We start from the raw sequence: 26,715 nt of genomic DNA, 5'->3' as shown, positions 1-26,715 counted from the left end.
ACCAAGAGAAGAACTAGTCTTAAGGTATATGCTGGTGAAGTACTAAGGCACTAGGTGAAATGAATTTGCACAGTGTTTGCCTATGGTGGTAGCCAGTACATAGAACAACTGGCATTTCTCGGCAAGGATTAACTAAAGGAATTAGACATGAATTGGGAAGACCCATTCACTGAAGGTGAACGTGAGGATTTCGATGTGAGAGACAGAAACACAATCCTTGCCTGGCAATAGATGGGTGATGACTTCCCAATCATAGCTAGACAAATGGTTGAGGCAGTTCAGATGGTACACTGCCTGAAAGCAACTCATCAGCAAATTGTTAAAGGTTGGATCAACTCAGATAAATGTCCAAATGTGGATTTACAACCATTTTACAATAGAAGATATAAATCATTATTAATCAAGGATGTCTCAAGTGGGGATGTAGAGCTGTCATCCCTGGGGCCCTGAGGAAAAAACTCTTAGACAACTCTCAGAGCATACTTGTATTGCCAATATGAAAGCTATTGCCAGAGGCTTTGTCCATTGACCAGGTACGATAAAGATTTGGAAAATCTAATTTTAATGTGAAAGACAAGCTGAGATCAACTTTTGCAACTTATGGGATACCTGAAGAAGTGTTGTTAGATGGTAGATCTTCATTCACATCATATCTGAATGCTTCATGAGGAGGAATGGTAACAAGTTCCCCAGTACTATCCAAGTTCTAACGGTACGGCTGAAAGGGTAGACATTTCAAGGAGGCTTTGAAGAGACAAGTTTTGCAAGATTGTTCAAATTTGACTTTGAACCTTCATCATCATGTAGCTAGCTTTATACTTAAGCTCCACATTCCAATACAGGAATCATCACAGCAGAGCTGGGACCTGGTATGCTGCAGACCTTGAATGCGCTTGAATTTGATGCAGTTTTGCCTTGAGGAGGAAATGGAGGATAACCATTTGAAACAAATGCAAGCTTGTTATTCACAGTTTAAAACTCTTTGGGAAAGGGCAAAAAGAAGCACTTCAAATTTCAAGGCACAGTGAACTAGCAAACTGGTATAACACACAACTGTGGGATATAGTGAGATGGGACAAAATAATTAGTATGAATTGGAGGAAAGGTTGTAAGTGTCCAGGTGGACCAAATTATCACATTAAGAGATGTCCCAGAAGATACGGATGATCTCTGAGATGTGGAATTTATTCCAGAAGTCCACATAAGAACCAACCATTATGGAGGAGTCACAAGTCAACAGTGAGTTGAATCAGGATGTCATACAGTCTTCAGATGAAGAAATAGCCACAACACTAGGCACCCAACCACAGTTAAGAAGATTCAGACTTTTACAATACAGGTTAACAGACTGAGTTTGTAACTATTGCATAAAGATGGGGAAAAAGAAACTCTTTTTCAAAGAGGAAGAGCAAGTATATATATTCATGTACGGACATGCAATGTAACTACATGAATTATCAGTTTGTAATAATGGAGCTGGCATGTGCTCTGATATCTCTGTTTCTTTTAGTATTATTACAGTGGTTCTCATTACATGTACTATTGTAATATTAGCACCACCAGGCAATGCAGCTCATAATTGGCCATTTGTAATCATATCACTTCTTTTCTTGCAACATTTTCTAGAATGTCATTGGGCAATTCAGTGGTCACTGAGATTGCAAATTAAGAGCAAGCTTATTAACCAAGAGTTATTATGTAAGTTCGCTCTTTTGTCAATTTCTGAGAAAGTTACTTGATGTCTAAGCAAATAGTCATTTTGTTCACGTTTAGTACAGCAATATGGAGTAATGCTGGTGAAGGCGATAAGTACATAGGGCTCAGTTCACATAATGATTAATTTAAAGCTCTGTGATTGGTCACCAATATGCTACTGGTTTGGGGTGGCAGAGTTGCATAATTGGCCTCTGTAAATTGTGTATAGGTGAGTGATAGAATCTGGGATGAGTTAATGTGGGGAGAGTAAAAAAAAATGGGTTTAATGTAGGATTCATGTAAATGAGTGGTTAATGCAGACTCAATGGGCTGAAGGGTCTGTTTCCATTGCTCTATCTCTCTATGACTCTCTATGTAAGGGCTGTTCCTTAAAATATAGTGACCAAGTGAATATTACATTTAGATTAACCTCACAAAGTAACAATGTGAAAATTTCAGTTGATTTTTCTTGGATACAAAAGTAAATCTTAACTACGGATTACATGCTTCAGAAAACAACTTCTTCAAGACCAATTAAATGAAACAGCAGTTTTACAGGCAAAGTTGGATCTTCCAGTGGTGTTGGAAAACTTTCAGGCCAGCTAGAGTTCCTGACAGTTGACCACTCTTCAATTCCCTTAGTCTGTCAACAATCTGAATTAGTCTTCCTCCAATAAAGACTCCACCGGCTCTGCTAGTGATGTGGAAACTTGTTGCTGGCATGGATGGGACAGAATTGCAGGCCTTCCCTTTACATACCTGTTTAACAGCATGCTTCAGATATGCAATGTTGTCAGACTTGCTTCTGTTGGCAAGCAATTTATGTGCAAACTGATCTCTGTTTGGAAGGTCGCTGCACACTGTCACTCTTACAAAGTTTTGTCGAGCCTCAGTTCGCCCACAAATGGAGTATTGCATCCAATTCTGGTCAATGCACTTGAAGCAGGATGTAATAGTCCTAATGTGCATGCAGAAAAACAATTACTAGAATGGTTCCATGGATGACAACTTTACAGATTTCAACTGTAAAGAGGAAAAGAAATACAGTCCAAGGTAGTGATTGAAGCACTTTGAAGATTATGGCTGGTTTAGTCAAGGTAGATAGAGAGAAGTTGTTCCCATCAGTGGATGGTTCAAAGACCACACACATAATAGGATAGTGGATATGTTACTAGCCTGGACCATTGATCCAGGGATATGGGTTTGAATCCCACCAGGGCAGGTGGGGAAATTATATTCAAATGACAAAATATATTTGAAATAAAAATTAATACAGCAAACATACTTGCTATACCAGATAGTTATAAAAACCTTGTAGTTCACTAATGTCTGTCAGGGAAGGAAATCTGCTGGTCTGGATTGGGCCATATATGACTCCTGATGTATCATTGGGGGTTAACCCCAAGTTTTGGATGGGGCTAACGCTGTCATTGCCAGTAATGTGCACATCCCATAAACATTTGGGCAGAAGATGCATGGGGGATGTGGGGAAAACTTTTCCACTCCAACTAGTTATTTGAAACTCTCTGGCAGGGAGGGTGGAGGAAACAAAATTGATCAAAGTTTTCAAAACCGAATTGGATGTGCATTTGGGAAAGAATAATTGGCAGAGCTTTGAGGAAAGAGCAAGGAAATAGATTGATCCATTAGGAACCAGCACAGTCTCAATGGGCCAAATGGCTTCCTTTTGTGCCATAATAATTTTCTGAATGCATGCCTGTGAAACAGTCCTGGCTACTTTAGAGAAGCTCTCAAATGAAAATTAATGGTGAAGGGAAAGTCAGAGACAGACACAGTGGAGGACCAATTAGACAGGCCGATAATTAATGAGGCAAGAGTAGGTGAGTGTGAAACAGTAGTACAATGTAAGCTATGGTTTCAGCCAACCACCCAAGAGGAGAGTGGGAAGCATGATGCTAGACTCTGCAGAGGGTTGTAGACTCAGCCAGCTCCATCACAGGTACAACCCTCTCCGCCTCATGAAGGCAGCATCCATCATTAAGGACCCACACCATCCGGGACATTCCCTCTTCTCATTACTACCATTGGGGAGGAGGTACAGGAGCCTGAAGACCCACACTTAACTTTTAGGAACAGCTTCTTCCCCTCCACCGTCAGATTTCTGAACGATCCATGAAACCATGAATATTATCTCATTATTCCTCTTTTGCACTATTTATTTATTTTTGTAACATAGTAATTTTTATGTTTTGCACTGTACTGCTGCCATAAAACAACAAATTTCATGACATATGTCAGTGATAATAAACTGGTTCTGATTCTGAGAATATGACTGCAGTATTGAGGAAAAGAATCTATACTCCCTCAAGTGAAGTACAACAAGACAGCTGGATAAATTTTGGGCAGATTCTAAGGCAAGATCTGACAGTAATTGACAGTAATATTCTGTGACTCACTGACCCACCACTGGAAACATTTGGTAGGTCACAGTTACAACTGAAAATTTAAAGTACATGTTGTATGTTAGGCAACTTGCCCACAAAAATTAAGCCTAGGTTGGAACTAAGATGTCAGGTTCTCAGCATTTCCAATGAATGCAGAACTTAACTTGGCAAACTAATAATACTGTCTGCACCAGGATATAAAAACATTTCCACAAAACCATGCACCTAACTCAATTGTTTTCACCCAGAGCTGCCAAGCTAAGTAATTGATCTTTACTGAAAGATTCAAATGTGTCACAAAATTCACTTCAGCATCGTAAAAAAAATTGCCATTATTTCTCAATAGTTACTGTAAACAGCTTGTTTGATTATTGAAGTATCACAGCCTAGCTCCATCCTGTTGTGACTCGGTGTTCAAATACACATTAAATTTTGACTTGGCCTATAACCTAAGGAGATATTTCAGTGCAGAATTGAAGAAGCAGACATATAATGCTATTAGCTATGCCAAGAAGGTTCAAAGTGCTTTACAGCCAATTAAGTGTCTTTGAAGTGTAATCAGTATCATAATGTATTCCCATGAATCTCAATTTATTAATGATCAGAAATGCTGTTTTTGGTGATGTTAATTGAGCAGCATACGTTCGCCAAGCTGCCAGGAATAACATGCCTGCTCTTCTTCAGGTGAATGCCGTGGGAACTTTGACATGCACCTGAGAGAACAGATGGGGTGGTTGGCATTAACTGAGATGGTGGTAACAAATAAGATGTTAAACTGAAGCATCTTCTGCCTGCTATATGGACACAGTACATCCTTTGGTACTCTTTAAAAAAAAAAGTTCTTCTTAAAATACTGGACAACGTTCCTCCCTCAACCAGCATTACCAAAACAGAGAATCAATCCATTCATCTGAGACTTGAAATTGTGTGAACTAACAGTTGGATTTGCCTACAAGATATCGAAAGCTACACTTCAAATAAGAATTGATTGGCACCAGAGGATCTGCTGACTTTATGTGAACGTGATCAAAGGCAATATGTAAATGAAAGTCCTTTCTACTTTGGCTCAAATGTAATTGGAAAAAGCATAAAAGTTAGATTACCTGCTCAGAATGCCAGGCACACAGATGAAGTGCACTTTGTGGCTTATTAAAGAAACTGTTGAGATTTGAACGATTGCTGTTGCTGAAGTTTAATGATCTGAACCTCCCTCATTTTCTGAACAACTCTGATTCATGCTGATTCCCTCCTCTCTCTCCTACCCCCATCCTCACCCTCGCCCTCACCCCCAATTTGCTGGATTTTCAGATTATTTAATAGTGGGGAGGGAAGAGAGAGATTTTCAATTATATGGCACCCTTCATGACTTTAGGATGGCCCCAAGAACTTTACAATCAATGAAAGAGAAATGAAGTTATTATGTCAGACACAAGGCAGCCAATTTGTACATATTAGCTCCCTTGCACAGCAGTGTGCTATTGACCAGATTTTAACAATGCTGTTTGGGAGTTAGATATTGTTTAGGAGACTGGGGAGAAATCCTTTAACTCATGTAGGATTATGGTCTAGATTATGTACTCAGGCTTCGAGATTTGAACCTGAATCATTAGTTCTATGAGTCAAAGGCAAGTATGCTGGCCACTGAGCCACAATAGATAATCAAGCCACAAGAATCAATTCTATCCAGGGAGATGTGGGCTCCAAGCTAAGGGGACAACACAGTGGTGCAACTAGTATAGCTGCTTCCTCACAGCTCCAGAATCCTGGGTTCAATCCTGACCTCTGGTGCTGTCTGTATGGAATTTGCACATTGCCCCTATGACCTCCGGGTGCTCTGGTTTACTCCCACTTTCGAAAGATGTGCTAACTTTTTGGTTAATTGAAAGCTGCAAATGAGTGTAGGTGAGTGGTAGAATGTGGGGGGAGTTGATGGGAATGTGGGGAGAATAAAATGAGATTAGCATAGGATTAGTGTAAATGGGTGCTTGATGGTCAGTGTGGACTTGATGGGCCAAAGGCCCTGTTTCTGTGCTGAATGAATCTCTGCCAAGTTACTGGGTAGAAATGAGAAGCATCAGCCCTGGCCATTATCCACTGCTCCTCCTTAAGCAGCTTTGAAGGCAACTATAACACTGCCACCCTGGCTTAGACCCAGATAGCACTGTGCAGGTTCCTGATCTTATGATTGCACCGGGTGGTGAACCCACGCAATGAACCAGTGGGTGGGAAACTTGTTTATTCTTGCTGTTTTCCTAACTATTCAATTTGTTCATGATCCAGCTGTTTGAATAAGTATATTGTTTTTCTAGTCATCTTTGGCTTTTCAGTAATAGATTAATAGCTTTTTGCACTGTTCTTTTCCCCCAGGCTATTTTATCCAAGATGTGGCTGATATTATCATGAATGGACAGTCCAGAGCTTCCTGGGAGTTTCTGTTGCACCATATGTTGGTAATGATACTGTGGAGCTTATACACAAGATAGTATTTCAAATCAGCTTTTAAGTTAAAAATTGTTAAAAGTAAATTGCGTTGAAGGACATAATTTGTTTTTTGAATGCTCTAATGCTAGGTTTTGGGTCTGTAAAAACTCCCTCTCCCTGGCGCAGTCAAGTGCTACATTGAGAAAGCATCTGTAGTCATAGCAACCGACAGCGTTATCTGCTGATGCAACACAGGAGCTAATTTTATGAGTTACACTGCTGGTAGGGAGTCTAGTTCGATGAAATCACATGTTCAGAATCCTGGATAGTGTGTAGTGCTCACAGTTATTCAACCATTTTAGCCGCTCACCCCCTCAACATAGTTTCTGTGGTGTATCTTGGTGCAACACGATTGTGTTCATAAATAAAAGCGGGAAATGCTGGGCCTACTCAGCAGGTCAGGTAGGATCTGTGGAAAGAGAAAGATAACTATTTCTCGAAACTAGAAAGAAGTTAGAAAATGTTTTAAGTTGTGGGGAAAGGGAACAAATGAGATGCCTGTGATAGGGTGGAGACACAAATGAAAAAGAGTGGTGAACATATGTTACCTGCAGCCAATCTGTTCATGTTGCACTTTCTCCTCCTTCCTCCTCCCTCACCTCAACAACATCTCTCCCTGAACAGGGCACTGGTACCTCTCTCTTGCCCCCAATCAATAGGATTCCGCTTCTTTGCAGCCCTTTCGCTTTTCTCATATTTCCTTCAAAGTAGGAGGAGGCCATTTGGCCCCCTGAGTCTATGTCAACTCTCAGAGCAATCCATTCAGTCCATTGCCCCACTTACTTCCCTGTAACCTATTCTCTCCCACATGCTCATCAACTCCCAATTCTCCTGCTGTCCACCTACATTAGGGCAAATTAGAGTCGCCAATTAGCCTAACAGCATGTCTTTGGGATGTGGGAGGAAACCCATGCAGTCACAGGAAGAGCATGCAAACTCCACACAAACAGCACCCAATGTCAGGATTGAACCCAGATCACAGGAGCTGTGTGGTAACAGCACTAACTATTGTGCCATTAAGCCATACCATTGTGCCATCTTTCTTGCCCTTTGGTTAAGTCTTGTTTCTGAGGCACCGTTATTGGCATTGGTGTCTGGATGAGGTGCAGAAGCAGACAGGCTGTAATAAGAAAGAGAAAAGCAAAGTAGGTACAAACCATGTAAAAAAAAAACAACCTGGAGAAACTGTGAAGGAGCAGAGCCACAATATCCTTCTGATTTCCTGCACTTTCAATGTTTTCTCCCAACATTTTAGAGGGGAGCATGTGAGGAACACCGTTGCCACTATGAGGCAGACAGATTCAGAGAAGCTCCTCAGAGCTCCTTTTGTGCCTAAAAAGTAAATCTCTTGATGGTTCTTGTGAACTCTTCCATCATTAAGTTAAATGGTCGCTGATGAATGGACAATGTTGGATTCTATTCCCAGCTCCTCATCAAAGGCGGCAGCCTGTGCCCATATGCAGCAAGACCTAGGCAACATTCGGACATGGGCTGATAAGTGGCAAGTAATATTTGGTCCACAAGAGTGCTGGGCATTGGACACCTCCAACAAGAGAAAGTCTAACTGCTTCCTTTGATGTTCAATGGCATTACAATCACTATCTTAGGCATCACCATTGACCATATACCCAACTACACCAGCCATATAAATACCATGGCTACAAGAGCAGGTGAGAAGGCTGGGAATCCTGCAGCAATTGACTTACCTCCTGATGCCTTTCCACCATTGACAATGTGCAAGTCAGAAGCACGATGGAATACTCTCCACTTGGCTGGGTGCACTAATTCCAATAACTCTCAAGAAGCATAATACCATTCATATGAATTGGGCGAAAGAGTAGGCCACTTGACCCCTCAGGCCTGTGCTGCCATTTAATAACATCTGATTGTAGCCTCAATCCCTGTGACACATCATTTGTTACGTTCTTCCAACCAGGGAACAAAAAACATTTTTTGCCTACTCTCTGTTTCCGGTTAGCCAGCCAATCAACACCACCATTTTACCTTCTACACCATGAGCTTTTATTTTCTTCAATATTCTTTGAAACAACATCTTATTAAATGTCTTCAGAATATTTGAGTATAGTATATCCATCTTTATCCACAGCACATATTACCTGTTCAGCGAACTCCGATAAATTGGTCAAATGTGATTTCACTTTCAGAAAAAAATAATGATTTCTAAGTGCCTTTCTATAACATCTTTAATAATAGATTCTAGCACCTTCTCAGCGACAGATGTTAATGCTTAAACTAGTTTCCTGTTTTTTGTCTCCCTTCCCTTCTGAATTAAGGAATTATATTTACTATTTTCCAATCTAATGGAACATTACTGGAACCTATGAAATTTTGGAAAATTAAAACCAACATATCTATTATCTCAGCGGCCATTTCTTTTAAGACTGTAGGATGAAGTCATCAGAACCCCGAGACCTGTCAGCCTGCAGCTCCAACAGTTTGTCCTTTACCCTAGTCCTGGTGATTGTAATTTTCCTGATAAAGCATCTCACTTGATTGTTACTTCCCTATCCACCCTAAACATTCGTTTGCTCTACCAGCGGCGCACAGTGGCTCCAGTGTAAACCATCTACAGAATGCAGTGCAGTTACTAGCTTAGGCCATTCTGGCAGCACCTTTCAAACCGGGAATTTCTACCATCAAAAAGGATCAGGGCAGCTGGCACACGGGAACCCTCCATTTAACACGCCATCTTGACTTAGGAATATATCATTTGTCCTTCATTGTCATTAGATATAAATCATTGAGATTCCTACCCAACAACACTGTAGCAGTGCCTTCACTAGAAGGACTGCAGCAATTCAAGAACACTCACCACCACCTCCTTATGGGCAACTAATTAGTAAATGCTGGGATTGTCAGCAACATCTTATCCTAAAAATGAACTTAAGAAAAGAATTCTTGTTTCTCCCTCTGGGTGAACAAATTATGATTGGAAATCCTAAACGTTTTGCAGCCTTAACACAAAAGTAAATCTGAAATTAAAGCAGAAATACCAGTAATTGGACAGTACCAGTGGAAGGAGAAACTGAGTTAATGTCTCAAGACAGTGACCTTTCATTAGAACAAACTGAGTCAACTATAATGTGAGGGTGGGGAGAGGGGCAGAATGTGTAAACCAGTGGCTATTACATGCTCAATTTTACTTTTATCTATGTTCATACTAAGGTGAAAAAGACTATTGGTTCGTCGAGAACAAACTTGACGTATATGGCAAACAGAATATTTTTGACAAATGAATGAAGTATTGCAATAGGAAAGACTTTCAATACTAAAAAATTCAGCAATCTCAATTATTTGATCCACAGAGCAGTATTACAAATGTTAGCATTTTACATACAGCATTTCATTGCTGGGATAAACAGTGCCTTAATTTTATTTTTAGCCTGTGCCTGATTAAGTTGCTGACAATCTGTCATGTAAATTTTAACATTAGTATGTAGGTTAATCATAAGATCACTGTAGTCTGGAATCTCACAGATCAGCCAGGCGGCAGATAAATTTACATAATGACAATCAGCCCTCAACAAGACATTGAAGAAATCACCAGAGAACAGTGAAACCATTTTGCTTTCTGCTCTGAATATGAATAAAAAGTCTGTTTAATACATATGCCCTTGTGATACAAGTAGAATTATAAACAGTGCTATTTCTGTTATCATCAAAAGGGGAAAGAGGCTAATGTAAATGCAACAATTTATAATGATATTGAGGGTGAAATAAGTAAACTGGTGCCAAAGTTTAGCTCTCAGTTATGCTATGCAAATAATAGTCCAAATACATGGGACACTTTTCTCACTGCTGTGCACCAAATGGTGAACCTTGGTTCTGACGGCACACCTCAGGAATTTTGGGAAGGGCCTGTGAATAGTTCTCCGAAATGTATTTAAAATAGAAATTGAATGTGGCTTGCACTGTGAATTTTGAAATGTTCTCCCTAGAGCACAACATTGGAAATGTGTTAATGCTACACCCTCGATTCAGACCTGCTTTCCAAAACAAATGTCTGCCAATTCCACTCTGCCATCCAGGGTCTTTTTTCTGTCTCCTCTGCACTGTATGGTATTCTGGGGCATTTTTCTGCCATCTGGAGTGATTTTGCCAAGCAAGCTGTTGAACCATTTTGGCCTAATATTTGAACAGAGGCAGGAACCTGTTTAAAATTAACACGTTGGCAGCTATGACAATAAAGGATTTTAATACAAAGATATCAAGCTGACATTTGCTCCAGGTTATGTTAAGGTTTTGGTTATTTTGAAAAATAAAATATTAGAGCCCTTGCTAATTTTCCAGTTTTTCTTTGGAAGGAATTAGAAATTACACACAATTCGAAAGTAAGTTTCAAAGAGGAATAATACAACAACAAACTGGCAGGTCATTGTTGAGACAGGGGTGCATGACATCTAAAATGTGAATACTGTGCCAACATTCTGGAGTCATTGCTTCCTTTAGTGGGGACATGATGTCAGCTAGTTCAACGGGATGTGAAATGGAGATCATCAAAGCACCAGAGATATCTGCAGTTAATTTATGCATTATGCATTAATGAATTGTGGATGATCCAGGGCCTTTACTGAGTATTTCCATAACTATTTTAGCAATGTAATAAAACAGCAAGCTTAACCTATGTGCCTGGCTGGCTGAGTGTGGTGGGATGCTAAAGCACAGCTGGTTTGCTCCATGTGTGTGCTTGCTTCATGCAGCTAGGCTTCATGTAATTAAATGTAATCATTTGGAATGATGTTTTGCGAAACAGAATTTGTAATGTGCTAACGTGAAATAAAGATGTTGAGGGCTGGTGTCTTTCAGGGGTATCAAAATTGACTTTCAACATTAAAAGTCTATATCATCCACTTTCCTTAGTTTAGCTAAGTAGCAGTTCTGATTGGCCTGATTGCCAAGATGTTTATGCAAAACAGAGTCTCTGTGAGTAGGTGGAGTTAGGAAACGGGTCAGCCATGATTGCATTGAGTGTTAGAATAGGCTTGAAGGGCTAAATGGCCTACCCATTCCTGTGTTCCAATTTTGCAGCACAGGTTTCAATCTGAAATGCAGAGGCCATTTCGGTAGTTCAGCAGGGACTGAGTTCCAAGGTTGCATCGTTGACAGGGAGCTGAGCATGTTGGTTGCAGGTATTGGGAAATCATAGGAATGCCAATTCCCAATCATCCATCCATTCGTCTGTTTTACTTAATTTAATGTTGTAACACATACACATGTTTGAAGAACCTCATTGTTTAATCCAATTAGTGCAGTACGTATTTGACATTTTTAAAGGTTCATTAAGCATTTTGATTTAAAGAAAATGAAAGATTCTACTACAGGGTTTGAATCTTTATTGCCAAGAAATTCACCCCCAGTCAGTAGTGCTAAACATGCTGAAAAACAGCTGGAGGAACTCAGCAGGCCAGGCAGCATCCCTGGAGAAAAACAGGCAGTCAACGTTTTGGGTCAGGACCCTTCCACAGGTCCTGAAGAAGGGTCCTGACCTGAAACGTTGATCGCTTGCTTTTCTCCAGCGATGTTGCCTGGCCTGCTGAGTTCCTCCAGCGTCATCGTGTTTTTCATCTAGATTCCAGCATCTGCAGTCTTTTATTTCACTAGTGCTAAACATGCTATATGGTAGCATCAGCACTTGGACTCTGCATCTGAAACTGATTCCTCTGAATCTGATTCAGTACTCCAAATAGAAATGAATTTCTAGGCAAGTATGGAATTTCAGCTCCGAGTTTCTATCTCTCTGTGGTCAAGAAATGAAACAGAAAATGCTGAAAATATTCAGCAGCTCAGGCAGCACAGGTACAAAGAGAAACAGGGTTAATATTTCAGGTCAGTAACCTTTCCCCAAAACCTTCATCAGGTTAATAAACGTTTCATCATTTACTCTGTTTCTCTCTCCTAAAATGATGCCTGACCTGCTGGCTATTTCCATCATTTTCTGTTTAATTGTCCGCAGTATTTTACTTTTCGCTTTCTGCTTTCATGGCTAAGCCCTGCTCTGTCACTGAAACCCCTATGCCTCCCTCTCCTTTCCTATAAATCGTCCTTTTAAAACCAATTCCTTGGCCAAGTTTTGATTATTCTTTTCATAATTTACTCTTTGGCTGGGTGTCTGTGCTGTTTTTTTATTTTAAGTTTAAGCCACGGTGAAGTGGTTTTCATCACTTTCTCTGTTAGAGTAGTCTTGTCCTCTACATTAGTTACCAGTCAAGTTGCATTCCACTTTAGCAAATAAAAGATAATTAATTGTTTCAGATGTAATCTCTACTCATATTTCCACTGCATACTTTTGCGTGTTAGCAAGATGGAGTTCAGGTTCTGAATGCCTTGGGCAATTGTGTGTGCTTTACAAATTTGATAATGAAATATTGATCAATGTTTGTTGCATGAATATACACAGATAAAGCACCTTAACCTATATTGTCTGAGTGCCTTTTCTGTTAAAATTAGTGCATGTGAATAAATGCCCCTGGTAGTTTGAACAGTATTATTCTGTGCAACATTGTTAACGTTACTTTATAGATACAAATTTCTGGTTCTTGAAGTTGCAGTCTAAATCTAACCTGTATCAGAATCTGGTTCTTAAGGAAACATCCCCGAATCACCAACCCAGAAAAAACTTTGAGAAAAATATTTCAAAAGTTACCTTACAAAAATTTACACTCAAGTTCTACTAATTCAGTGTGCAGTTAAAACCGTAGCATTTTAAGCCCATCAGTAACACTGAATTGTTTGACTGAGTAGGAAATTGTTCTTCAAAAATTGCTGATTCTGCTCATTTTTTCCATTAAAATCAACCTAGTGTATGAAAATAAATCACACTTGCCGATCTTAGTGGGAAAATACACATTAAAAGGGGATCCCTTTGACTCACATGACCAAGTATCTGGCAATTCCAGATCCTCTGAATAAATGGAGTGCTTGTCGAGCTCCACAGAGGACCTGCAGGCCACAAAGTAAGTATATTGGGTTCTAAAAGGATGGTACAGACTCCATGAAGGAGCTGTAGGTTGTGCAGGTTTATGGAAATGGCATCCTGCTTTCAAAGACTAATCCCAGGATGTATTTGGTTCCACAGAATATGTCCATGACAATGTGTTCATGACTGATTCCCCAGAAGGAACATATTAAAAATTAATATTGCTGAGTTGTTAAAAAAAAGTTCACCTTTATCTTTTGGGTGCTTCATAATGCTTAACAGTGGAATTGCTGCATTTTTAAAAAATATTTGCACTCCACGTAAAAACTTTCACCAACAAAGAAAATAAAAGATCGCAAATTGTAAAGGATGCTAATATATATTTCTCTTTAAAAAATGAATAATTTGGACCAGTCCAAAGCATGTCATAATTAAGTATATTGGTAAAGATGGTCCTCAATGCATACGCACAAACGCACACATCTAAGTACCTGACAATTTTGCTAATGAGAGCGTACTGAAGGAGGCAGAGTAAAAATGGAGAAATTAAACACCAGGGTACTTCAAATGTCACACAGCCCACAGCATTTAACTAATGTGAATTGTGTTCCTGTAGACCCAGCTGCGTGTCTTAGCCAAGGCTGCACAAATGAATAGGCAATTGGTACAGAACTGCACCGTCTTTGGTACTATATCTTTAAATTGTTGACGATACTTTCACACAGTCTCCATTGTTCAGCCTCCAGTGAACCCAAGTTACACCATTGTCAGGCCACCTCACCGCAGCAATCTCTTTCTGTTCAACAGTGTTTAAATTGGTAAATGTGCTTAAAAGATGACTTTTAGGTTCAGATCCTTCCAAAGTACTGTGCAAATGTAATCTGTTAATCTGAATCGTACCATTTTCTGCGGTGCAACCATTTGATTGATGACATCTTGACAATGAAAGAAAGAACTGGATGTTAACTTAAAAAAAATGACAAATTAAAATGGCAAAAGTCTGCAATGAGACTTTTCTTTATGCATTTATTGGATGTGGGTGTTGCTGGCAAGGACAACATTTATTGCCCATCCCCAACTGCCTTTGAGAATGTGGTGCTGAGCTGTCTTATTGAAGCCACTGATTCAATAAGGCAGCTCAGCTTTCTCAAAGGCAGTGTATGTGCTTTTGGACTGGAAGTTCTAGCATTTAGACATTGATGATAAAAAACTTTGTATTGTATAATTTTAATAATGTAATTTATTTGTATTGTATAATTTTAATGTATTATATATTTTGTATAATACAATATAATATTTTATTGTACATTTCTACTTGTAGTAGAACTTGCAAGTGATGGCATACCTGAGTGTCTGCAGCCAATGATCCTCTAGTTAGTATAGTTCAGGGGATTGGGAAGTGAATGTCTTACTGCTGCAGGTTAGTGCTACCCTCTCCCAGCTCCAGTGAGCCAAGTTTGATCCTGACCTCTGGTGCTGTCTGTGTGGAGTTTTCAGATTCTCCTTGTGCACGTGTGGGTTTCCCTGAGTGCTCTGGTTTCTTCCCACATCCCAGAGATGTCCTAGTTGATAGGTGAATTTGCTACTATAAATCACACATAGTGTAAGTGGGAGACAGGAGAATGAGGGGTGGGGGATGTGGACAATGCTGGGGTGTTAATAGGAATGTGCACTAAGTGGGGGAATGGAAATAAAAAAACAGAACACTGGAAGAACTCAGTGGGTCAAGCAGCATCTGTGGAGGCAAAAGGTGCAAGTCAACATTTTGGGTTGAGACTCTACATCCGGACTGAGGGAAGAGGAAAGATTGCCAGTATATAGAATACAAAGGAGGGGGTGGGACGGAGGATGGTGGGTGATAGGTGGAACCAGGTGAGTTGGGAGGATGGTGGCAGAGAAAAACATGCGGTGGGGGGGGAGGGGGAGATGGGAAAGTTGAAAAAATGGGGAAGAAACTTAGCTGGACAGATGAGTGTATGCATGTGGAGAATACCAGAGGTATGGATTACTTGACATTGGAAAATTCAATGTTCACATCATTGGGTTGAAAGCTACTGAAGTGGAATATAAGATGTTGTTCTTCCAATTTGCGTTTGGTCTCCCCACAGCGATGGCGAAAGCCGAGGACAGACGGATAGATGTGGGAGTTAGAAGGAGAGCCGAAATGAAATGCAACCGGAAGCTCGAGATGGCCATTATGGAAAGAGCGCAGATGCTCTAAAATGGTTGTCTCATCTATGCCTGGTTTCTCCATTGTAGAGGAGGCCATATGATGAGCGCTGGGTGCGGTAGGCCAGGTTAGAAGAGGTGCAGGCAAATCTCTGCCTCATTCGGAAGGCCTGTTTAGGTCTCTGGATGGTGGTCAGGGAGGTGGCGAAGGGACAGATGTTGCACCTGTTACAGTTGCAGGTGAAAGTGACAGGTGATCAGGAGGGGTGCATGGGAGAGGATGAGTGGACCAGGGAGTCATGAAGAGAGCGGTCACTGCGTAAAGCAGAAAAGGGCTGGGGAGAGGGGAAGATGTAACTGGTGGTGGGATTGCTTTGGAGCTGAAGGATATGTTGGATGCAGAGGCGGTGGGGGTGGGGAGGGGGACAAAAGGTGAAGACCAAGGGCTGTTCTATCTGGGGTGGGGGAGGAGTGAGAGTAGATGTGCAGTAATGGAGAAAATGCATGTGGATGCTCCATCAACCAATCAACTATGGCAAAGGGGAAGCCACATTTCAGGAAGGAGAAGGTCATTTCAGAAGCCCTCAAGCAGAAGGCCTCATGTTGAAAAGTGATGCAGTGGAAACAGAGAAATTGGGAAAAAGTGATGGTGTCCTTACCAAAGGCAGGGTGAGAGGAGATATACTTGAGGTAGCTGTGGGAATCGGTGGGTTTATAGAAGATGTTTGATGAAAGATTACCAACGTAAAATGTTAAATCTAATTCTCTCTCCACAGACGCTGCCTGACCTGCTGAGTATTTCCTGCACTTCCGGTTTTTATTTCAGATTTCCAGCAATAACAATATTCTGCTTTTGGTGTATTTGAAGGATGCCAGTCAGTCAAAACTGAGAATTCACTGTAGCTCAGCATCTAAAAGAGAAAGATAATTTGGTCTTCAGATGAGCCTTATGTTAGACTTCATTTTTCTAAAGTGGGACTATACCCAGACCTTTGGAGCCAGACTAATTTGTTTCAGATATTCTCCACTTTGGATATAAAAGAGGTGCAAGAAGAACGATGAGACGAAAGGTGATAGGTAGAGGAAATGGACCCCTGCAAATTTAAGCTGAATGGTCAGGAATTCAATGAGCTTGTAAAATTCCACAGGGGAACAGGTGGACAGCCAGACTTTTTGGGTGCATTACTTCTCAAGCAGTAATTAGCCAGGGGAAAGCCTCAGTCATCTGATGGACAACTAGAATTGGTGATCTGTGCCATCCTGCAGCACTGCTGGTTCTGCAAGATCAAATGAGAAGTTAGTGTCTTTCCTCTCCCCTTCTGCTGATGGCAAGATTTCCCCAGAGGAAGCAAAACAGTTCTTAGAGCAGAAACTGACAGTTCATTCCAGCAGGAAAACAAACAAGATATATTTGTGTACGGTGCACCTACACCTGTGCTGTTTTCAGATTCTTTTTAAAGTCAGGGCTCTCCACATTTTCTTCTGCTTCTGCGGAGACAATGTTCTAGACCAGCGGCCTTGACAATTTCATCGTGAGTCTGATTGTTAGGCTGTTCATTTGTAGGGTTCACCACAGACAAGGCGAGTCTTATTCCCAGCTGACTTTTCCATTGGGATCATTGTGAAAGAGTCACTGTTTCCTGTGACTTGAAGCAAACAGAAGCCAACTTTTTTGAATTCTTCTATGAACTCCATTTCATTGCCATTAACACTGCCTCTCTCTTTGCCCATCTGCTCAGGCTGAACTTTCTGTTCTATTTGATCCTATTATCAAATTCAGCACATATTCATCACCATGACTGCACTCCACCTCTTCCAAAATATGACATTACCATCCCACCTCATGCCTGTCACTGTTGAAACACCTACCAAATTTCTGCAGTGCCTTCCTTTCTTCATCAACAATCCACAAACTTGTTCTAGGCTGTTACCATATACTGCTCTACCTGCAGGCCCTTCTTTTTTACTCCAGTGAAGACCTCTTTTTCCATTTGCAAACCATTTGCAGACTTGCCTTGCACCTTAGCCATTGTATTTTCAACATTATGTGTCCTCCTGTACCCTCCACTGTAGCATTTTTGTGCATCTCTACTCATGGAGTCAGGTCATCACACAGCACAGAAATATGCCCTTTGCCACACTGAGTCCATGCCGCCAATCACGCACCCATTTGCGCTAATCCTACACAAATTTTATTTTATTTTCTTCCCATTCCCCTCAGCCTCCCCCAGATTCTACCATTTACCTACACACCAGGTACAATTTACAGTGGCCAGTTAACCTACCAACCTGCACAACGCTGCGATGTAGGAGGAATCCGGAGGAACCCACACAGTCACTAGGGAGAATGTGCAAACTCCACATAGACAGTACTGGAGGTCAAAAATAACCCAGGTCTCTGGAGCTGTGAGGCAGCATCTCTACTAGCTGCCCAACTGTGTTGCTAATGTTTCATTGTCTGATTTTTTGACCCTCAACTTCCCTTTCCAGCATTCAAAACCTTTCAAAAACTACAGCCAGAGGCCTCCTAATGTATTACCCAACCAGTCAATACTTATGCACAAATCTAAACCAGAAACATATGCAGTATAGTTGGTTGTGCCATATGTCATGGCCAAACCCAAAGGATCCTCACTTAGCGTCTAACGTAACTTGAAATATTGCAAAAGTCATGAATCTTGTAAAATGTGGCCTGTGCAGTGATAGCCTGGATTGTTCAACCCATTGATCTTGCACTGTTTGGTATGGTGACTGCTCTGCCCGTGACTGCAAGAAACTGCAGAGAGTTGTGGACACAGCTCAGCACATCACAGAGACCAGCCTCCCCTCCGTGGACTCTGTCTACACTTCTCGCTGTCTCGGTAAAGCAACCAACATAATCAAAGACCCCAACCACCCCAGACATTCTGTCTTCTCCCTTCTCCCATCAGGCAGGAGATACAAAAGCCTGAAAGCACTTACCACCAGGCTCAAGGACAGCTTCTATCCTGCTGTTATAAGACTATTGAACAGTCCTCTGGTATGATGAGATGGACTCTTGTCTTCACAATATACCTCATTATGCCCTTGCACCTTATTGTCTACCTGCACTGCACTTTCTCTGTAACTGTAACACTTTATTCTGCATTCTGTTATTGTTTTCTCCTGTACTACCTCAATGCACTGTTGTAATGATCTGTGTGGACGACATGCAAAGTAAGTTTTTCACTGTACATGTGACAATAATAAACTAATTTACCAATTTTGGAAGGTCTGTGCACTGCTGTTCCCAGGGCTTTTGATCTCCCATGTAGCAGCCCATGGGATCTCTGGTCTCCTTCTTGGGCATTCCCAGAGTCTCTCACCTCCTTCTCAGCTGCTTGCAGGGTCTCTAGCCTCCCTGTTGAGGTCTTTGGCCACCCTGTCGTACACCACCACAGTCTATGGCCTTCCTCTTGCCCATGTCCGGGGTTTGCAGCTTGTCTATCCAATTCCAGACCCCAAACCCACCTATCCGAGCACAGACACTGCCAACCAAAGCAATCACATCCTAGAAATCTGAACAATGAACGATGGTGCACCAGAAGAGACAGTGGGAGGGAAATGCACCAGTTGCTGCCTTTCAAAATGCAGAGTGTTTGGATATTCAAACATTTTTTCCCCCAGGAGCAAGTGTAACATTTTGTAAATTACCGTATCAATTGGCTAAAACCTTTTGTTACTGCTGCTTCAGGAAAAATGTTTAGTTGTCAAAAATATCAACAGATGTTTTCAAAATGTATTGAAAGTGTTCATGTAATTTAAACAGTTACCCCTTGCCCCAAGAGACGCCTATGCCCAGTAACCTTTGCAAATTAGGCACTTAATAGAAATTCATTATTGCTTTCTGCAATTTTTTTTCTTTCTTGTCCACAACTCTGCCACACATTTTTGAAGTTCACTTTGCAATTTGGGCAGGCCCTAGTCCTGATTCCATGTACTGTATGCACATAACCACGATCAGCAGAGACCACTGGTTAGTGATCAGAGGCAGGAACAATAAATGCTTATTGCCTTCCTAACTGAGAGGCCAGTTGTTGCACATCTCCAGCCATTCCAAGTAGATCAGGAAATTCAACACGTGTCCTCAGCTCTTGCAGGCTTTATTCAAACGGTGATAAATGTAAAAACATAAGTAATCACAATGTGGTTGCAGAACAGCACTGTGCTGTTGAATCCTTCTATGTAAACAACCCAAGTAAAATATCCTCCAACAATCTTTGAAGGCAGCAAAATTGGAAGCACTTGAATTTTTTATTTTATTATGTACAAGACACGTCTAATGTTTCAAGAGTACTTCCAACACAATTATAGGCAGAGTTATGCAGAACTATCAGCATAATTATAAATATATAGGCAGCATGGTGGCACAGCAGTTAGTACTGTTGCCTCACAACTCCAGCAAGCTGGGTTCAGTCCTGACCTCGGGTGCTGGGTGTTTGAACATTCTTCCCCTGACTATTTGGCTACCACCACCCCCCCCCCTTCCCCCCCCCCCCGGGTGCTCCAGTTTCCAGCTACATCCTAAAGAGCACCTGGGTTAATTGGCCACTGTAAATTGCTTCTAGTGTAGGTGGGTGTAATTGATGCACATGTGTGAGAGAATAGTTACGGAGAAATAAGTTGGGGAATGAGATTGATGGGATTGCTCCAAGAGCTTATATACACTCAATAGGGCAAATGGGCTCTATCTATGTCATATGTATCTGAAATAATGGAGAGTGTGCTCTCAATATGGGGGTTCACCTACTAGAAAGACTTACTGGGATATAGTGCATGTCCCTAAAGATTTTTATGACCATTCAGTTCAAAGGACTGCACAATTGTGATGTTTATTCCTGTCTAGAAAAATAACTGACTTCTAGCTCAGTGAAAGATTTTGCATAAATTAATTGTTGTAAATTACACGTCAGTGAAACATTACAGTGGGTATGTGAAATTTTCATGTGTATCCACTTGAACTGTGAAAGCAGCCAGCAGCGTAATTAAAATTTTTACACTTGAATGATTTTTCAAATTTGTGTTGTGCCCTAAGACCATCAAAACCTGATGGTTTGTATTTTCTGGTTAAAAAAATTAAATAATTGCTTCATTTGAATTTTTAAAAAATGCAAATAGTACAACAGAGTTGCAACTTGAGTGAGTAATGATTAGTTGGATAATTACAATTAAGTAATTTTGATTTCAAGAGAGTTGAACAATACTAGAATATTTGTTACTGATGGGGCAATTCTGAGGTGTTGGAGAAGCATATCAAAACCATTGTTTATTAAATCCAGTTGTCCTAAAGCCTATTAATGACAATATACCATATAAGCATAAATAATATAAACAAAACTTGGGTGCATTTTTCTTCTTGCATACACCTGGATTTCAAGCCCTTCCTTCAATGCAAAAAGATGTTCCTATACATGATATGTAAATTATAATCCATAATGTTATACAATTTAGAATTGTGAAGATGTAGCCATTTATTTTACCTCTACTCAAGAAATGTAGTTAAAATAGCCAGGATTGGTGCAGGTGTATGGGAATGTAGATCCTAAGTACAAAAGCAAAATACTGTCTCGAGAAGCTGAGCAGTATCTGTGCAGAGGGAAGCAGTTAATGTTTCAAGTTGATGAACTTTTGATGGAAGTTCTGTTGAACCTGATGACCTGAAATATGAATTATAAAAATACAACAGCTGCTGTCTAACAAGATGGCTTTTTTCTCCCCAGGTGATTTCCACTTTCCTGTATATACTGCTGACCCAACGCTATGTCGCTGGAGCTGTTATTGCATTGTTCGTTGAGGTAAACAGTATCTTCCTCCATGCCCGACTGCTCCTAAAGCTGGCGAATGCACAGAGCTCTCTGCTGTACTACTACAACAAGTACATCAACGTTTTCACCTACATTGTCTTTCGACTATCTACCCAGTTTTACCTCACTTGGTTTATGATGAAGAATCTAGGTGTCCTCCCACACGCAAGCTACATCAGTCTGTCCTTGAATACGATGAACATCATGATCTTGATTTACTTCTATCGTCTGATCCGTGCAGATTTCTTTCATAAGCCGAAACACTGCTTACACAATGGAAACAATAACACAAAGTTTTTGGATGATTAAAAGACTCAAGCATTTAAACTCAATGGTTTGCAACAAAAACAGAATCATTGAATTAATTTAAGGCTGAACTAAGTACTGGAGCAGAATAACTTACATTTTAACATTGGTGTTTGTTCAAGATTGCATTTTTAATGTATGTAAAGGGAATGACTCTTATGGCTGCTGCAGAAAAGGAAAAGGTAACACAGCCAGTGTGACTACTGATGCGTATGTATTATTCTTCATTAGCCAACATGGCTAGATTGGGTAGGAAATGTAAACAAAAAACAATAACTTTGTGCTTTAGTTGTTAGGCTAAAGGTTGTGTGAATGTTTTCTTATACTTCACAGGAAAAGATAAGAGTGCAATAATACAATTAAGGAGATCTCAAGGAGTTCCCCTGAAAATTAAACAACTTTATCTGGTAAGTCGATGACCAATCTAAGTGAGAAAGGTTCACATCTGGTACCGGGTTTACTAACCAATCTCTGCTGTGATGTGGGGGACTCATTGTTGCATTCCTGCTTTAAGGCAGCAAAGAAATAATAATGGTTACTATACAAAAGTGTTGTATTGTTTGTGTCAGGTGTACGGTAGATTTGGTCTGATTGTGGTATACTTTGCAACGAATAATATGCCAACACTGTAACCTGTATTATTGCAGTTGTGGATCCTGGCTAGCATGCCTTTGACAAGGGAGGAGCTTATCACAGCTCCAATGATGCTTGTCAATTTTCAGAGATGGGGTATTCAGTAGAACTTTGGTAGGACTCTACAGGGACTCTGCCTGGAACAGATGTTGAGAGTGGAAATGGCAGATCATGGAAGATTGTTGTACTGCTGTCAGCAACCTTTATGCTGACTTTAAGTGAAAAGTTAATTTTAAAATTTGACTTCGAGGAGCATCTTTGTGCAAATAACTGAATTGCCATTGGCTGCACAGTTCTTATTAAGCATTAAAATAACCCCTGTGCCACCTATTGTAACACTGGCTGGAATAACAAAAAAGCGTCCTTCCATCCCAGGGCTGTGAGTGGGAAATCCATTGAACGATTTATTCATACTTATTTACGGTAGTAATAATAATAAACTTGCTTGCATTCAAAGCTTAAATGAGTCTTCCAGCAGGAAATGGTTAGGAGTGACCGTCATAAATTAACAGAGGTTTCCAACTCATTTTTCTGGAGTTAGACAAAATCCCCAATGTAACTTCAGCAAAAGAATCATCTTCTAATCCACTTTCACGCTTAAATTTTGACTTGGGTGAGGTACTATAGACTTCTGGCATGTTCATTAATGTAATGCCTTTAATTATATTCCAGTGGTTGCTGTCCTTGTTCAGAGGACTTCATAACATCTTATTTGTATTAAGTGCTTTTGGTGTCAATGGCACTTAGTATAATTACAATTTACAATTGATAAAACAACTAATTTATAGATGTATTTTTTACTTGCATAATAAGGGGAAATTATCATGGAGAGCGCCAGAATATTTAATCAGTTTGTGTATTAATTTAACAAAAGGTTACAGTCCAATGTCTATTCAAAATGAAAGCATGTGATATGTAATTCTCCACCCCATGGTTTTTAAAGCCACTTTCTGGTATGTTGCAAGTGGATTGAGGAGGTAGTGCATAATTTGTAATTTCTTTCTTGTTACTGAGGCAGCCCCACTGATGCAATAAGGTGCAATATCATAACAGAAATACTATTCCACTGTTTCAAAGTTACTACATTTTGGGAGAAGTAAAACATATGGACAGATTTTATATTTTGCAGTTTCCAAATTGTGCAGACATATCTGTTCTAAGTGTCAGCAGGATTGGATTTCATCAGCATTCTCTTGCTGTTCCAAAAGTTGCTAAATGGTAAATTCTGCCTTTCAAGCCAAACATTCCTGAAGACTTGTGGCTGCCAATGAAAGTCAGATGATTAAAACAAAGATAAATAGGAGAGGAATCTGAATTAACTCTTTGCTATTTGATTTGTACCACTCTTGGAATAACTCAGAGGTGGTACCCTGGGAGCTTGGTCTTGGGTGAACAGTCACTCTATTACTGCCTCTGTAGCCTCTGGCTGTTTTTTTTAATGTGTTCCAGGTCTCTTGTGAATTGCTCTACACACACTTGCGTTTTAGTAATATTAAATGGAAGCAGTCTAACATCTGCTACCAAACCACACTCTCCAAATATCAAAGAAAAATTCTAAATAATAATGGGGAACATAATTTTTATATGTTATATCTTCTCTATTTATATGGATACATATGAAATATTGCTAGATTTTGTGGTTGGAAGGATGATACTGTGGTCAGAGTTTGCCATTGTTACGCCATGAAACTGACACTAACTTTCTCACTTAACGCATGTAATAAAAGCACAGTAATCGAAGTTGCTGAGAGTCATACCCTGCTTCTCCATGGGCTCTGTCACTAATGCTTCATGGGGTCTGCTGATGAAATCTTTGCAATAAGAAATTCAAAATTTTATGAATTACTTTTGGGTGAAATTAACAAGCCGTGTTCAATGAAATACAACCAAACTCTTAATGGCATACCAAGCCACGAGCTCCCTTCTAACCCTGAAAATCTAATTTTATATGTGGAGTCTGAATCCTCAGCATAATTATTTATAAATTCAATGGTTTTGAAAGAGAAAGGTTTTTTAGCTTGTGTTTCAGCCTCCATCTTTAATTTTATGTATGTGTACATCCCAAACTTTACTTCACTCTTTGCCCACCAACAAATCCTCTTGGTTGAAAACAAGATTTAATGGTTTTCAGTAGTCTTGCTGACAGACATTGATATCCCATGGTTATAAATGGACAGACTCTGTTTTCTCAATGATATATAACACTGATTGATATTAAATGACTGATGCAAATCATTGCACATGTCACATTAGGTTGACAAGATTAGAGGTCAATATTCATGACATTAAAAAACTTAGACATTAATAATAGTATTGAATTGCTTGTGATTTCTTCACTATATGGTAAATCATGGAAAATCTCGGTTTTATGAAACTGCATTCACTATACTAAGCTACACATTCAAAAAAAGATTAAGTAGACTAAAACTATCAATCAAATTAGATTGTCAATGAATGACCCCATCCTCAACAGGACATTGTATATCTGGTGAGAATTGCTGTGTAACAGTTCAATCTACTTTGCAAGTGAGGGGTAAATTTTATCCATTTTAATCCATTTAGATGATGTGCAGATGCTGAGATATTAAGGGTATGACTGTACTGAATGAATGTAGGTCTTCATTAAATTCTTTGGTACAACTAATGGGATTTGTTGCCTTGTATAAAAAGAGACAAAATGTAAAATTTTCTATGTTTTTTCACAATCTTTGACAAATAAAATTGCATTCTATAAACTTCAATGCATTATATTTTCATAAATGTCCTTTATAAAAGAAGCATTGTTCACAGGCACTCTAAATATTTGAAGTATTTATTACCTTGGCATAATTCATTCCATATGAATGTTACAGGTAATAAGAATTCATGTCTTCTGAGTTTGTTATGTTTTAAATCCATTGAAGAATTTGCATTTAACCAGGAATACGAATATAAAAATTTCATTCCCCAGACCCCCTTCTTTCCGTATCCTCATATCACTCTGGCTTTTATATTAATCTCAAAGGAACTCTGTCCAAAAATGATCCATTGCATTTTAGGACTGGAAGAGGAATTTTCCAGTCTCAGTTTATTTATAGAGACCACAGCTTGGTGATTCTGACTGCAGTTAAAAATACCATCTGGTGCATCTGACAAGGTGTATCGCAGAAACTATCCATAGAAATTTCTAAAGGTTGAACTATCTATCTTCCGTTTTTTTATATATTTATTAGGATGTGAGTATGACTGGCAAGACTAGCATTTATTGCTCTCTCCTAATTGTTGTCGAGGTGTAAGTGCTGAGCCACTGACTTTAGCAGTCCTTCTAGTGAAGGTATTCCCACAGTGCTGTTGGCAAGGCGGTTGCAGGATTTAGAACTGGCAACAGTGAAGTATCATTTCCAAATCAGAATGGTGTACAACCTGTAGGGGAACATGCAGATAGTAATGTTCCCATGCACTTGCTGCTCTTCCTGTTGGAGTAGCCTGGATGAGTAACTGCAGTGTATCTTGTACTTGTTATACACAGTGGCTTCCACAGATAAGGGCAGTGCCGTTGTAATCTGGCACACTGGCTTCCACCTTGCAGGGGCCAGACGACAGTTCCCGGATACCTCCTCTTGCCAACCCCGGACCATGAGCCCACAAGCGAACGCCAGGCCATCATCTTCCGCATTGTCACAGACTTCATTACATCAGGAGATCTCCCCTCCATAGCCTCAGTCCTGATGCAGGGTTTCAAACTTAATAACGTTGACAAAAACATCAACGTCATAATCAAAGACCCCACCCACTCGGGTCATTCTCTCCTCTCTCCTCTTCCATCAGGTAGAAGATACAGGAGCCTGAGGGCCCGAACCACCAGACTTAAGGACAGCTTCTACCCCACTGTGATAAGACTATTGAACGGTTCCCTATACAATGAGATGGACTCTTGACCTCACAATCTACCCTGTCGTGACCTTGCACCTTATTGCACTGCACTTTCTCTGTAGCTGTGACACTTTACTCTGTACTGCTATTGTTTTTACCTGTACTACATCAATATCTGTATGATCGGTATGCAAGACAAGTTTTTCACTGTACCTCGGTACAAGTGACAATAATAAACCAATACCAATACCAGTTCCTTTCCTCCCATGATGCTGCTCGACCCACTGAGTTCCTCCAGCAGATTGCTTGAGGCTTCCAGGCACCATAGGTGGAGGATATAAATGCTTAGACTGGTGAATGCCATGCCCTTGATGGTTTCGACCATCATGAGACCTGCTGGAGCTACACTCATCTA

The 26,715-nt window shown here is 40.2% G+C and overlaps 1 protein-coding gene across 1 annotated transcript in view; it reads left to right on the top strand.

The window, feature by feature from the left end:
• Window positions 1–25,187, top strand: part of tlcd1 (TLC domain containing 1) — a 37,411-nt gene extending 12,224 nt beyond the window's left edge. Inside the window, exons 3-4 of the mRNA XM_052035881.1 lie at window positions 6,468–6,550; window positions 21,426–25,187. Coding sequence (XP_051891841.1) covers window positions 6,468–6,550; window positions 21,426–21,818 — 476 coding nt within the window. The 3' untranslated portion in view covers window positions 21,819–25,187. The remainder of the gene's footprint in view (window positions 1–6,467; window positions 6,551–21,425) is intronic.
• The last annotated feature ends 1,528 nt before the right edge of the window (window positions 25,188–26,715 follow it).

Source organism: Pristis pectinata, chromosome 21 (genome assembly GCF_009764475.1).
Source record: "Pristis pectinata isolate sPriPec2 chromosome 21, sPriPec2.1.pri, whole genome shotgun sequence".
Classification (NCBI taxonomy): domain Eukaryota; kingdom Metazoa; phylum Chordata; class Chondrichthyes; order Rhinopristiformes; family Pristidae; genus Pristis; species Pristis pectinata.
The sequence above is the reverse complement of the archived record's forward strand: the minus strand, read 5'-3'. Positions and strand labels throughout refer to the sequence as shown.